At 45.0% G+C, this 15,452-nt stretch overlaps 1 protein-coding gene across 2 annotated transcripts in view; it reads right to left on the bottom strand.

Annotated features, from left to right (window-relative positions):
* c12h8orf48 (chromosome 12 C8orf48 homolog) overlaps positions 1-12,605 on the bottom strand; it is a 38,233-nt gene extending 25,628 nt beyond the window's left edge. Inside the window, exons 1-2 of one of the 2 annotated variants that reach the window (XM_033030712.1) lie at positions 12,378-12,605; positions 10,703-11,001 (exon numbers count right to left, since the gene is read on the bottom strand). In XM_033030712.1, coding sequence (XP_032886603.1) covers positions 10,703-10,964 — 262 coding nt within the window. In that variant the 5' untranslated portion in view covers positions 10,965-11,001; positions 12,378-12,605. Of the gene's footprint in view, positions 1-10,702; positions 11,002-12,010; positions 12,045-12,377 lie in introns of those variants that run through there. The other variant, XM_033030711.1, reaches the window with a different exon arrangement.
* Between the last annotated feature and the right edge of the window lie 2,847 nt (positions 12,606-15,452).

Raw genomic sequence — 15,452 nt, forward strand, 5'->3', positions numbered from 1 at the left:
ATTTAAGTACAGGAGTGTTAGAATGGTAGATTATACTGATGCCGTGCACAAGAGTCGCCATGTTTCCAGCGCAATTTTGTGGGATTCAAGTCCAACGATGTTAACAATATGGAGTCTGATCTTTGATATAAAGGCCCATTGTCCTGGCTGTGGCACAGGGCCGGAGTTCTTTCCTTCAATTTCCATTGAGTCACAACCCAGTTTCACCCAAATCACTCTTAAAGCAAATCTGTTAGCTCCCAGTTCGGTGTTGACAGTGACTCAGGTGGGGCCAGTTTTTTACTCATGCTAGACTCACCAGATACAAGTTTATAGCTCAGTTCCCCATCCACATTGAGTGAGATGATTTCAACCATGCAACTGTAGGGAGCAGTACGATTGCCCTCAACACCTGCATAGGCAAATGTAGAAATGATCCAATGTTCATTTGCGAATATGAACCACTCAGGAACAGCTACTTCCACTGTTATCCGACATCTGAACAGTCCGCCCATAAACTAAGGCATAGTCCTAATCTTTCAATCTTCCTCATTGTGGACATTGGACGAGTAACTTCATTGCTAAAGAACAATATTCTGCACTCTGCAAATGTTCGCTTTGTTCTACCTGTTGTATTTGCGTATATGGCGTGATTGTATCCTTGTATAGTATAAACCGATTTAATTGGAAAGCATGCAAACAAAAGTTTTTCACTGCACCTCAATTCACATCTCAATAATAAACCAATACCAATATTGACGAGAGACATTTACAGGCGCGGTTTTATTGCAAACTATGGTTGGGCTGTCTTTCCAATGAGATATCTGAAGCTTCTTGACATTTGTGTGATCATGCATTCAATTGGAATTGATATCTTTGGAGAGTAAAAGCAAACAAAAATGAGAAATAATTTACTTTTGGAAGCAGTTTATCCGATGCCCTGAATTCAAAATAATGTGTTAATTCTTTCCAGAGTTAGCATTACCAGAGTCATAAACAATTTGTATGTTTCCAGCTTTCAAATGATTTCTGATAGTCTCTGTACTTGGGATACAAAGTTCCATATGCCTGAAGCAAGGATTGTGATTGTAATTGTATTTGTAATTAATTTATTAGCCAAGTATGTAAAAACATACAAGGAATTTGATTTGCCTTATGGTCATACCAAAAAAGCAACAAGACATACAACTACATAACAATGAACATATACATCCACCACGGCGCACTGTGTGGAAGGCAAAAATGTATTATCTTCTTCCCTTCTTTTCTCCCACAGTCGGGGTAGTCGAACCATCCGCAGTTGGGGCGATTGAAGCTCCCGCAGCCGGCGATCGAAGCCCCCGCATCGGGGCGTTTGAAGCTCCCGCGATCGGGACGGTCGAAGTTCCTGCGGTTGGAGCTCCCAAAGTTGATCCCTAACCAAGCGGCTGCGAGCTCCACGATGTTAAGTCCGCAGGCTCGCGCGGTTGATGCACCCAAAGTCGATCCCTGACAAAGGGACCGCCAGCTCCACGATGTTAGGCCGCAGAGCGGACAGAGATACGATACAGGAAAAGTCGCATCTCCATCGAGGAAAGAGATTTTTAAAAGTTTCCCCCACCCCCCCTCCCCACTTAATACAAAACTAAAGATACACTAAAACATACATTTAACAACAGACTAAAAACAACAAAAGATAACAAGGACAAGACAGACTGTTGGCGAGGCTGCCATCGTACAGCGCCACCCGGTGGATGAGGAATTCAAGGATGCAAGGAACTCAGCGGTGAAGGGAGTGAGCTGCCAGAGGAGGCAGTTGAGGCAGGTACTGGCCAGTTGAGTGGCGGACTGGCCAGGGTGTCAGCTTGCCCGATGGCAAGTGGGCCCCTGATGAAGTGATAGCAAGTGATGGCAAGTGGGCCTCTGTTAAATGATAGCATTGTAGTTGTGGGTGGGCCCCCTTTGTCTCCTGGCAACCAATATTTTTAGACCCAGTCTGCCACTGGGTCCTATAACAATATTTAAAATGCATTTGGACAGATACATGGATAGGAAAGGTGCAGAGAGGCCTGGGCCAAACACGGGCAAGTGGGACTAGTGTAGATGGGACCTCTTGAGTGTATGGAACGAGCTGCCAGAGGAGGTAGTTGAAGCAGGTACTATTGCAACATTTAAGAAACATTTGCACAGGTACATGGATGGGATCGGTTAGAGGGAAATGGGCCAAACAGGGCAGGTGGGTCTAGTGTAGATAGGGCATGTTGATCAACGTGGGCAAATTGGGCTGAAGGGCCTGTTTCCTATACTGTATCTCTCTATGATTCTATGATAAGTAAATGGGAATTTAAAAAAATTATTTGGTCAAAGGGTTTTCATGGAAGCATGCAAGATAGTTATCACCACTATTGGACAGCACTAAATGTTGATGTAATCTGCTGCTCGTTCCTTCTGCATCTTCAGTACTTGGAAGACAGTGATATCTTCTACTGTCAACTCAGTGTCATTCTAAATGAGACACAAGAAGCTTTCTTCGACATTGGTTAACAAATCCTTACTCAATCAACTCCATCACAAAAAGCTTCGCTGGCCATTCATCTCACTGATCACGCCGTGTTAAGGATGTTCGACACATTTCCCTACAGAACAGTCACAAAACGGGACACAGGTGATGTCTTGCATTGTGAGTAGGGAAGAACTGCAGTTGCTGGTTTAAATCGAGGGTAGACACAAAATGCCGGGGTATCTCACTGGGACAGGCAGTGAAGGAGTGGAAGGAGAAGCTGTGAAATGGGTCAGACAGGTTTAGATATGAGAGAATAATCTGCATCTGAGATTCTTCCTGCTGGGCTGATGTGATGGAAATAAGGCCTTTTGAAGGCCAAGCATGTCAAAACAATTTTGACAATTGAGAGAAGAGTTCAGTGTCAAGGAAGTTTCGTTTTAGTTTAGTTTAGAGATACAGCGGGGAAACAGGCCCTTTCAGCCCACCGGGTCCGCTCCGACCAGCGATTCCCGCATGGCAACACTATCCTATACACACGAGAAATAATTTTTACATTTACCAAGCCAATTAACCTACATACCTGTACGTCTTTGGAAGTGTGGGAGGAAACCGAAGACCTCGGAGACAACCCACGCAGGTCACGGGGAGAACGTACAAACTCCGTACAGTCTTGTGTAAGTCTTTGTGTAAAACATTGAATAATCGTCATCTTATCTGACTAAAGCGGAAGAGCAGTGTGCAGCTAAGTGAGGCGCACACAAGTTCTTTTTCAACCTACGTTCTTGTCCACCCAATATGTACACATTCATTGGACTAGTGGTAAATAGGATCCTTTCGTATCAACGTGCATGTCAAATCCTGCTACCTTCTGGTAAAAGACAAGTGACAAGGAAAATAAGGCAATAAATTGGTAATAGATTAAAAAGAAAGAGATGCTTGGAGACTTGCCTTTGTATTCTGGCTCCAGAAGCATGAAAGATGGTACCAAACAAGCAGCGGGTTTTACAGGAAATAGAGAAAAGATCTCTTTCACCATCTTAAAATAAAAGTACTTCTTTCCTTCCTCAGATTCTAAAGTCCGACTGCCTCCCAACAATGTGGATGTAACATACCGCCTACAACCATCAACAATCCCTAAGAAGTGCAAGAAACTGCAGATGCTGGAGGCTGGAACAAAAAAAAAGACCAAAACTAAAACATTGTCACCAAGTGCTGGAGTGACTCAGTGGGTCAGGTACCATCTCACCAACAGCAGGTCGGGACAGCAGTCGTGGTCAAGAATGAGAGAACAAAGGGGGAGCCGGCATGTGGGGGAGGCGCTGAGGACTAAGGAGGACCACAATGTAATGTGTTAATGGGTTTGTGCAAAATGGAATATTTTGTAACTTTGTTTGGTGCCCTTTATGTGGTGACTCTTTGCATACCTTGGGTATGCAAAACAAAGAATATCCCCGTGACATGTGACAATAAAGTGTCATTCATTCGTTCATCTCTGGAGATAAAGGATAGACGACGTTTCGGGTCGGGACCCTTCTTCATTGACTGGCAATTTCCCTCCACAGTTGCTGCCTCATCCGCTGAGTTCCTCTAACATATCGACAGATCCTATCCTGATTCTATAAGAAAAAGTGAGTGGTCACACCAGGGAGATATGCAAAATGGGTGAGATGAATTTGAATGGAAGTTGGCAGAACCACTAGAAAATACAAGTTATGTCAAATTGTGTAGGAAGGAATTGCCGATGCTGGTTTCAACCAAAGGTGGAAACAAAAAGCTGGAGTAACTCAGTGGGACAGGCAGCATCTCTGGTGAGAAGGAATTGGTGACATTTCAGGTCAAAACCCTGCAGACATCTGAAGAAGGGTCTCAACCCGAAACGTCACCTATTCCTTCTCTCCAGAGATGCTGCCTGTCCTGCTAAGTTATATCAAATTACTAGTTTCAATGTTATAATTTGTATTAATTCTATCTAATTTTCTGCAGGGCTTCCTTAATTGTGTGAGGTCTCTCATCATTCTATGACCCTTACTTCTCTGTAGATTGTCACCTTGTCGTGGTGGAGAAGCTTGTGTGGACCTGAGATCCTGAGAGCGATGCGCGATGCTCTTGATAGGGCCACCCATGGTGGTACGGTCGAGGGGGAGGTCTCTGACAAAGAGCAATCCAACCAAGACCTCAACGGTGGAACAGGCGGAGGACGATGGCTGACCTTAGTAGAGCATCACAACAGCTGGGAAGGCGGATGAAGGCTGCAGCAGAAAAGGGTCTCCGGTTGTCTTGGACTCCATGCCACTAGATCCTGATCCAGATCTGTCAAGGACCGTGGGGTGGCTGTCTGTGCACCAGTCTCCCCACATTAAACAAAGTCACGCACTGGCGTCCTCCATATAGGGAATAGCACCCTGGAGACACCCATGGTCAGCCACGACTGAAGGGGATCTAAGAAGATGTAGGAGATGTCTTCCTCCCCCTTTACTCCTCATAAACGTAAGATAGACCACTATGAGCATCAGAGCAGATACAGCCAAACCCCTCTCAGCCCCATCCTCTGATAACTGAAACCAAGCAACATCCAAACTGCACCACTTCATCTACAAACAAGGTTGATATCTGTAGAACTATGGTTCTCTATCTCTCTCTCTGTTCCCGCATGTGACTGCTTCTTGCTCATTCTATCTTAGATCTTAAGTGTGTTATCTGTCATAATTTCCCAATACATTTGTAATGTCTATATTTATGCTCCTCCGCTTACATCGGTTCTTTTCTGCTCTCTCTCTCTCTCTCTCTCTCTCTCTCTCTCTTTCGCTCTCTCTCTCATTCCACCATCTCTCTTATGACTGATACCACTGACCCAATCCAAATATTGTTCTCATTGGTAGGGCTGAATATGAGTCCCAATTTCTTTCCACTGGTGCAGTTTAGTTTATTGTCACATGTACCAAGGTACAGTGAAAAGCTTTTGTTGCGTGCTAAACAGTCAGCAGAAAGACTATTTAATCAGGCCGTTCTCAGTGTATAGATAGATACATAATAAAGGGAATAATGTTTAGTGCAAGATAAAATCCAGTACAGTCCAATTTAGATAGTCTGTGCGTCACCAATGAGGTGGATGGTGGCTCAGGACCTCTCCCTCGTAGTTGATAGGATGAGTCAGTTGCCTGATCACAGCTGGGAAGAAACTGTCCCTGAATCTGGAGGTGTGCGTTTTCACACCTCTGTACCTCTTGCCTGATGAGATTACTTTATTTTCACATCAAATTCATAAAAATAAATTTTTATTCCATCTTAGATTTGTTAGTAATAATTTGCAAATCCCATAAAACGAATTTCTATTATCTAAATTGTCAAAATGTGGTATGAATACCTACAATCTTCAGATAATTATTTCCAAGAGCATTGTTACGACCACAGTTAAAAACTAGCACTCATCCAATTACGTGGACAGTCAGAACCTTTTTCCTCGGGTAGAAATGTCCTTGACTAAAGGTATACATTTAAAGTGAGGGGGGCAAAGCTTAAAGAAGATGTGGGGGGCACATTTTTTTACACAGAGGGTGATGGGTTCCTGGAACGCACTTCCAGGGTTGATGATGGATGCAGATAAGATGGTGGCGTTTATGTTTTGATGGATATCCATGGTACAGAGGGATATGGTAGGCATTTGAGATGAGTTTATCTTGGCATCATGTTCAGCATCGACAACAACAAGAGCAAATTATTAGTTTGTAAAGTTCAGTTGATACTTGTGTAACACTGAATGCTACATGAACTTACACGACAGGCAAAAACATGTGGAAAAGGCAGTCATTTTAATGTGTTCTTCTTGTGTTCTGACAAAGGGTGTTTCCACTAGTGGGGCAGTCTCGAACCAGAGGGTATAGCATCAGAATAAAAGGACGTACCTTTAGAAAGTTGAGGAGGAATTTCTTTAGTCAGAGGGTGGTGAGTCTGTGGAATTCATTGCCACAGACAGTTGTGGAGGCCCGGTCATTGGGCATTTCTTAGATGGAGATTGACAGATTCTTGATTAGTAAGGGTGTCAAGGGTCATAGAGAGAAGGCAGGAGAATGGGATTGAGAGGAAAGATAGATAGATCAGCCATGATTGAATGGCGGAGTAAACTCGATGGGCCGAATATCCTACTGCTCCTATGAACTTATGAAATTTACCAGAACTTAATTGCCCCACAATGTCATACATATTTACCAGGGTATTCTGACGGAGGCTCAACTTAATGATGTTGACAACTGTTGGGAAAGGGAGGGGTTCAAGGTGAGGGCGTGTAGGCATTGCAATGATTGAAATTTGAAGATGATGTAGAAACACTCTGATGGTGACAGTGAGTAATCGGTTTAGCTACAGATCTGGAAGGCTGAACTCGGAGTGAAGACACCTGAAACTTATTAGTGTGTAAATATTCTGCTTATCACCTTGTGCATTGTGCAATTTGACTTTGATAAAGGAAGTTCAGGAGAATAAATTCCCTCTGCATAATTTTTTAAGGAAAACTGGTGCACCTCAGTGCAAACTGTGTTAATAATAGAAAGTACACTGTTCTAGCTGGAAATAAAACCATGCACTGATCACCGATTAACAGTGGGAAATACACCACTTGCCATATTGATAGCAATAACAAATATAGACTTATTCTTGATACAGGCTTAACGCACTTTGAAGTCCTATTGTGCAATTCTGAGTTGCCCCGAATTTAATGGCGTCAGGTGTCTGTGTCCTAAAAATCTAATTCTCTTCCAAATCTGACAGAGTGATTGGAAACAGGAAAGTTTGCAGTGCTTCAATCTACAATGGACAGACTAACCCTCAACCCCATTGTGGATATTGGACATTACCTCTAGGATTGATACTCCACAATCCAAGTCAGCATGGATTTATGAAAGGAAAATCAAGCTTGACTAATCTTCTGGAATTTTTTGAGGATGCGACAAGTAAAATGGATGAAGGGGAGCCAGTGGATATAGTGTATCTAGCCTTTGATAAGGTCCATCACGGGAGACTAGTGACTAAAATTAGAGCACATGGTATTGGGGGTAGGGTGTTGACATGGATAGAAAATTGGTTGGCAGACAGGAAGCAAAGAGTAGGAGTGAATGGGCCTTTTCAGAATGGCAGGCAGTGGCGAGTGGAGTGCCGCAAGGCTCGGTGTTGGGGCCGCAACTGTTTACCATATATATTAATGATTTGGAAGAGGGAATTAGGAGCAACACAAGCAAGTGTGCGGATGACACAAAGCTGGGCGACAGTGTGAATTGTGAAGAGGATGTTAGGAGGTTAAGGGTGACCTCGAAGGGTTGAGTGAGTGGGCAGATGCGTGGCAGATGCAGTATAATATAGATAAATGTGAGGTTATCCATTTTGGCGGCAAAAACAAGGGGGCAGGTTATTATCTCAATGGGGTTAGGTTAGGTAAGGGGGAGGCGCAGCGAGACCTGGGTGTCCTTGTACACCTGTCACTGAAAGTTGGCGTGCAGGTACAGCAGGCAGTGAAGAAAGCTAATGGAATGTTGGCCTTCATAACAAGAGGATTTCGGTATAGGAGTAAAGAGGTTCTTCTGCAGTTGTATAGGGCTCTGGTGAGACCACATCTGGTGTATTGTGTACAGTTTTGGTCTCCTAATTTGAGGAAGGACATCCTTGGGATTGAGGCAGTGCAGCGTAGGTTCACGGGATTAATCCCTGGGATGGCGGGACTGTCATATGGGGAAAGATTGAATAGACTAAGCTTGTATTCACTGGAGTTTAGAAGGATGAGAGGGCATCTTATAGAAACATATACAATTATAAAAGGACTGGACAAGCTAGATGCAGGAAATATTTTCCCCAATGTTGGGCGAGTCCAGAACCAGAGGCCACAGTCTTAGAATAAAGGGGAAGCCATTTAAGACTGAAGTGAGAAAAAAACTTTTTCACCCAGAGAGTTGTGAATTTGTGGAATTCCCTGCCACAGAGGGCAGTGGAAGCCAAATCAATTGATTGATTTAAGAGAGAGTTAAACAGAGCTCTAGGGGTTAGTGGAGTCAAGGGATATGGGGAGGAGGCAGGCACGGGTTATTGATAGGGGATGATCAGCCATGATCACAAGGAATGGCGGTGCTGGCTCGAAGGGCCAAATGGCCTCCTCCTGCACCTATTTTCTATGTTTCTATGTTTCTATGTTTCTAATGCTGAGACCTGTAGCTGCACTCTGTATCTTTCTCAATGTTCTACCTACTGCACTTGAGTCTGGCTTGATTGCATTTATACACAGTATTACTTGACTTGATTGGACAGCATGCAAAGTAAAGCTTTACACTGCACCTTGGAACACGTGACAATAATAAACTTAAACAGCCAGGCTAGTCTAGTAGGGGGCGCTCCTCTGTGTGCAGCCATGTCAGCAGCGCGTCCATTTTTTTCAACTTTTTTTTATTTTTTAGTATGTTTTAAAGTATGTATTTAATGTTCCTTCGTGTGTTTTGTGTGGGGGGTGGTGTGGGGGGAGTAAGGGGGAAACCGCTTCGGTCGCCTCCTCCATGGAGAGGCGACTTTTTCCAGGTCGCCTCCCCCGTGGCCTAACATCAAGGATCGGCGCGGCCTTTCCTGGAGTTGTGCCCGGGGCTTCAGCGGCGGGCGCAGCGTGGACTCTCGATTTGGAGCGGGTGAGCCCTCGCTGGAGGGGAGCGCTCCGTTTCGCTGGCCCGGGGCAGCCGGCAGCCTGAAGTCGCAGCCTGAAGCCGCGGTCTGCAGAGCTCCAGCTGGTGCGGCGTCTACAGCCCGGGATCCCTCGTGGGGGACCCGGGGGAAGAAGAAGCCATCACTGCCGGCCCGCGGCCAACTTCTACCGCGGGGCCGGCATGGACTTACCATCACCCCTGGAGGGGAGCTTCGACCACCGGCCCTGCAGTCTACGGTGCTTCTGGCTGCGGCGGGGACTTTAAATCTTGACCGCCGGCCTGCGGCCTACACCATCTTAAAGCCGCGGTCTCCGGTGAGGAAGAGCCGATCCTGGACTGACTCTGGACTCTGGTCCTGTACACGGGGGGGAAATGGAGGAGAACTGGCCAAATTTTTGTGCCTTCCACCACAGTGATGAATGCTGTGGTGGATGTTTGTGTTACAGTTTTATTGTGTGTTCTTTATTATTGTACTGCTGCTGACAACCCAAATTTCCACCAACCCTGGTTGTGTGGCAATAAATTATATCTATATCTATCTATCTATCTTATATCTATCTATCTTATATCTATCTATATCTATCTAGTCTATTATTGAGACTGAAAGATTAAATATGTAGCTGAGAGCTGATTTTCTATCCAGAAAAATGCAAACTCAGACAATAATTTAGAGCAGACTGGCCAAGAAAGGTATTGTTCTAGCTGGGCATACAACTAGCTTCACCCGATACCCATACTTTTTTTTTCAGATGTCAATACGATACAATACGATACGATTGAAGTTTATTTATCCCAGGAGGGAAATTGATCTGCCAACAGTCATAGAAACACAAGATACGTAAAACATGAAATTAAATGGCCGAGTGGAAAGGATTGGGGATGTGCAAAGATTTGGGGAGGGGCGTCAGCCTGCTCCACGACAGAACAGCCGGGGAAGAGTTGCACAGTTTAATAGCCACAGGGAAATAGGATCTACTGTGGCTATCAAACAATACTAAGAAAGAGGAACACAATCGGACAAGAAACATAACAAAAGTTAACAATCTTTGCTTTGAACCCATTGCTGAGGATGGTAGTGGAGGCAGATATGATAGTGACATATGAGGCTTTTAGATAGGCACATGCATATGCATGGAATGAAGGTTATAACCATATAACCATATAACAATTACAGCACGGAAACAGGCCATCTCGGCCCTACAAGTCCGTGCCGAACACTTTTTTCCCTTAGTTCCACCTGCCTGCACTCATACCATACCCCTCCATTCCCTTCTCATCCATATGCCTATCCAATTTATTTTTAAATGATACCAACGAACCTGCCGCCACCACTTCCACTGGAAGCTCATTCCACACAGCTACCACTCTCTGAGTAAAGAAGTTCCCCCTCATGTTACCCCTAAACTTCTGTCCCTTAATTCTGAAGTCATGTCCTCTTGTTATGTATCACATGCAGGCAGAGGGGATTAGTTTATCTTGGCATCATATTTGGACATTGTGGGCCGATGGGACTGTTTCTGTGCTGTTCTAAAAGAAGCATCTTTGTAAAAACAAAACCATTCCTCCTCACCTGCTTTGACAATCTCAGGCGACATAAATTCCAGGTCATATTTGATTGCAGAGATTTCTGATCCTGTTCCTGGCTCCAAGTCCTCATCGAAAGACTGATAGGATTCAAAAGACTGACTGTAGGATTGATGACTCTTCTTGTTTTCACCAGTGTAAGTTGCGAATGATTCATCAGAGTACCTCACAAGGCTGCTCCTGGGGCTGTGTAGAGCTTCACAGGAATCATCTTCAGGATTCTGGTCTCCAATCTGCCCTGCACTCATTATTATTTTGCTTGTAATAGATGAGCAGTGGGGCTGCCTAAAATAAAAAAGCAAAGAGGTTTCTTGTAAGTTTAATTTAGTTTAGTTTAGTTTAGTTTAGTTTAGTTTAGTTTAAAGGTACAGTGCAGAAACAGGCGCTTCAGCCCACCGAGTCCGCGCTGACCAGCGATCCCCCACATACTATCAGTATCCTACACAATAGGGACAATTTACAATCTATACCGAAGACAATTAACCTGCAATCCTCTACGTTTTTGGAGTGTGGGAGGAAACAGGAGCACCCGGGGAAAATCCACGCGGTCATAAGGGGGAACATACAAACTCCGTACCGACAGCACATGTGGTCAGGATTGAACCCGGGTCTCTGCAGCATGTACGGCAGCAACTCTACCGCTGTGCCAAGTATATAAAATTATGAGAAGCAGAAATTGGGTGGACAGTCAGAACTTTTTTCCAACGGTAGAAATGCCAATGACGAGAGGGCATATCTTTAAGGTGAGAGGGGCAAAGTTTAAAGGAGATGTGCGGGGAAAACGTTTTACACAGATAGTGGTGGGTTACTGGAACACACTGCCAGGGGTGGTGGTGGAGGCAGGCATGATGGTGGTGTGTTGAAGAGATTTTTAGCTACTAGGCACATGGATATGCATGGAACAGAGGGATATGGTAGGCGTTTGAGATTAGTTTGGCATCATTTTCAGCACCGACATTGTGGGCCAAAGGGCATGTGCTGTACAGTTCCATGTTCCCAAAAGTATGGAACCGTGAGGCTAGCCATAGTGTCACAAAGGAAGAGAGAGCAATTAACTGTTAAATCTACAGTCAAACAATATCAATGAAGCCAATGAATCAATATCAATTATATTATAGGCCTGGAAAAGTATGAACGTGAGTACCCTTTGTTTTTAAGCTGGATAATTTGTTTTTTTTTCTTCTCTCGCACGCACTCACACACAAATACAGATGACCAAGATCAATTGTGTAGGAAGGAACTGCAGATGCTGGTTTACACCGAAGATAAGACACAAAATGCTGGAGTCACTGACGGGACAGGCAGCATCTCTGGAGAGAAGGAATGGGTGATGTTTCGGGTCGAGACTCATCTTCAGGCTAAGAGAGTCAGAGGAGAGGGAGTCTAGAGATATGGAAGGGCAAGGTGTGAAAATGACAGATCAAAGCAGACGATGATAATGAAATGTCGGACGGTTCATTGTTAGCTGAGGGGAAGGCGACAAAGAGGCAGACAATCAGTAAAATTAATCAGAAGGACAGAGAAACTAGTCGGAGTAGTAGGGTGGGGGAGGGACGGAGAGAGAGGGAAAGCAAGGGTTCGAGAAATTGTTGCTGCCTTCACTCCAAACCTCTGCAGTCTGAAACTGTTGTCTTGGCAACAGGGACGTTATCTGTCCTCACCTCTCAGCTCAGTGACCTGTGACCTCCGGCCTGCACGGACGGAGCTGGTTGGCTTCACGCTCTGTGGGAGGGGGTGGGGATTCTGCGCGGTGCCTGTGTGTTTCTACCCTCCACCCGGGTTGCTGAAAACATGAAGCTCAGTAATAAATGGCTGCATTTCTCTGAGGCTCCTGGCTTCTCCCCCAAACCTTCTGCTGGCACTGAGTTCCTCCAGCAACTGGAGTATTCCATTCATCACTCACTCCAAGGGGAGGAAATCCTGCAGTGTCTCGGCAAGCATTTGCTTTCACCCTCAGATCAATAGCGAACAGCTTCAAATCAATGTCCCAATGCTAACACGTTCGTCCAATTTTAATCTTCCCTACAGCCGACAAAGAAGTGCTTTCCTTCACTGTAGTTTAGCAGTTTAGACCCCCCATGTGAGTTTTAATAATGTCAATAAACCCCTCCCACTAATCGCTGTGTGAGATGCAATTCCAGAGTGAGATACACTTTCTGCAATTCCAGAGTGTCAAGAGTGTTTGATTAGCAGAAAAACCCCCCACAAAGTGCTGGAGTAACTCAGCAGGTCAGTCGGTTTCTCCGGAGAGGATGTAAAGGCAATGTTTCAGGCCGTGACCCTTCTGCGGATTTAATTGTCGTATGTACAACAGCATATGCACACTCAACGGGCCGAATGGCCTAATTGTGCTCCTATGTCTAATGGTCTACTGACAACAGAACAGTGAGATTCTTACTTGCAGCAGCACAACAGGCCTGTAAAGCAAAGATCCTATAGCTATAGGATTTTTGCTGTACAGGGCCTGTCCCACTTGTGCGTCATTTGCGTGTCATTTACGCGACAGGCCGGCAGTGGCTGACGTGCGCCAGTCGCGCGAAAATCGTCTAGCAGTACGACAATCTCGCGGCAAGTAGCGCCAGTCTCGGTGGCAAGGATTTTCCCAGTGAAAATTTTTCAAAGCTCGACACGCTTTATACCCGGGTGATCTCGTGGTGCGGCGCTCAAATGACACGCAAATGGTGCAACTATTGCGTACGGGCGGTGCGCAGTGACGCATGGTTACGGACGTTGACGCACGGTGATGCGTAATAAATTAGCATAGGCAATGTTCGTGCATCACCGTGCGTAACCATGCGTCACCACGCGCTATACGTACGCCATCAGTAAGTCAGCGTGCGTAGGGGATATGTCACACAGGTGGCGCGCGAGGATTTTGAACATTCCAAAATCCTGGGGCGATAGGGAAGCACCGCGCATTACCGCGCGCCACCTCATACGCCACCACGCCTCAGCGAGCGTCACGACGCGCCAACCAAATTTTAGGATGTTGCGTAAATGACGCCCAAGTGGGACAGGCCCTTAACACAATCCACACAGATATATAATCAATAAATTAATAACCGCATTACTAGTGCAAATAAATAGTTTGTGGTGCAGTCCACAGAAGTTCACAGTTGAGGTTAGTGTTTAGTGTTTAAGTGCCTGATGGTTAACTGCCACAGGCTATGAGCTTTAAACATAGCGCTATGGGTCACAGATTGTTCGGGCAAAATTCTCATAGAACACTAGCCTAATGGGAGAGGGAGTGACCGGGGGTGAGACTGATCCTTGATTATGCTGGTGGCCTTGCGGAAGCAGCATGAAACGTAGGTGGAGTCAATCAGTTTGCATAATGGTCTGGGCTACATCCACAACTTTGATATTTCTTGCTTTCTTGGATGGAGCGGTTCCCAAACCATGCTGTGATACATTGTGAAGGGAAGTCTAAAGGGGCATGGGAGAGAATGGGGCTGTAAGATAATGAACTGGGAGAGAGCAGGGTCGCATTCTACAAGGTCCTGCAAATGGTCTCTAGAAGTAAACAAGCACAAAACTTGCACTGTGACATTTGCTTAGCAGCCTTTTTAGCTCTCTGTTATCTCGATAGCAATATCTAAATTCCAGGAACAGTATCCATCATAAGAATTTTCTTGAGCAAAACACATTGCGGATTTTGTTGAGCAAAACACAAAATGCTGGAGTAACGAGGGGACAATTGGCGTTTTGGACCGGGACCCTTCTGAGTCTGAAGAAGGGTTCCGACCCAAAAGATCACCTATCCATGTTCTCCAGAGATGCTGCCTGACCTGTTGAGGTACTCCAGCACTTTGTGCCTTTTTTTTAGTAAACTAGCATATGCGGTACATTATTTCTATACGTTAATAAAGTCAAACACAATCTTAATCGGCAGCCACCAACAAAAAAGCCAGTGGGTGAAATAGGTCAACTTTAGTGGTCTGAGAAACGACTACTGGAGTTTCCAACAGATCTTAATTCAAAAGTTCGATATCCAGCATACAGGCTTATCAGACACGTCTGCCCACAACGGTGGTCAGCGCTGAACTAACGCGCGCCCGTGAAAAACCGCGCGAAAACAACAGTACCTCCCGAGTCACGTGACCGCGGCTTCCGAACGCCGGGTTCAATATCTGCTTGCGCTAGCAGGCGCCGCTACCCAACTATGGAAAAAGAGTCACTTGCATATTGGAGAAGCAGCCATGTTTCTATTTGAATAAGGAACTGTTGGCATTGACAACCTTAATCATATTAAATGGAAAGCAGGCTGTGGGCCTATTTCTGCTCCACTCCTTGTTCTTTGTTCATTTTCTGCTGTTCTTCGTGTGACCCACAGATGGCAGACGTGTTTCGGCTTGTAAGTCTCCTTGCATACAAGACCATTGTTACTTTAACAACAGATACGAAGTAGCTTCCTACAAAAGCAAAAAGTGTAAACAGACCCAGATAATTTACCCAATATTTTACTTTGTCATTTAAAAATATGCCGCATTGTTAGGAAAAGCAGGATACTGATGGTCTGCCGTCTCTACCTGAAGCATCATCCATTCCTTCTCTCCAGAGATGCTGCCTGGCCACCGAGTTACCTCAGCATTTTGCGTCTATCTACTTATTGTCTCTTTGTCACGATTGTAATCATGTGTAGTCTTTCCGCTGACTGGTTAGAATGCAACATCAAGCTTTTCACTGTATATCATTATACACGCCAATAAACTAATAATAATAATAATAATAATAAT

This window comes from Amblyraja radiata, chromosome 12, assembly GCF_010909765.2.
Source record: "Amblyraja radiata isolate CabotCenter1 chromosome 12, sAmbRad1.1.pri, whole genome shotgun sequence".
NCBI classification, from domain to species: Eukaryota; Metazoa; Chordata; class Chondrichthyes; order Rajiformes; family Rajidae; genus Amblyraja; species Amblyraja radiata.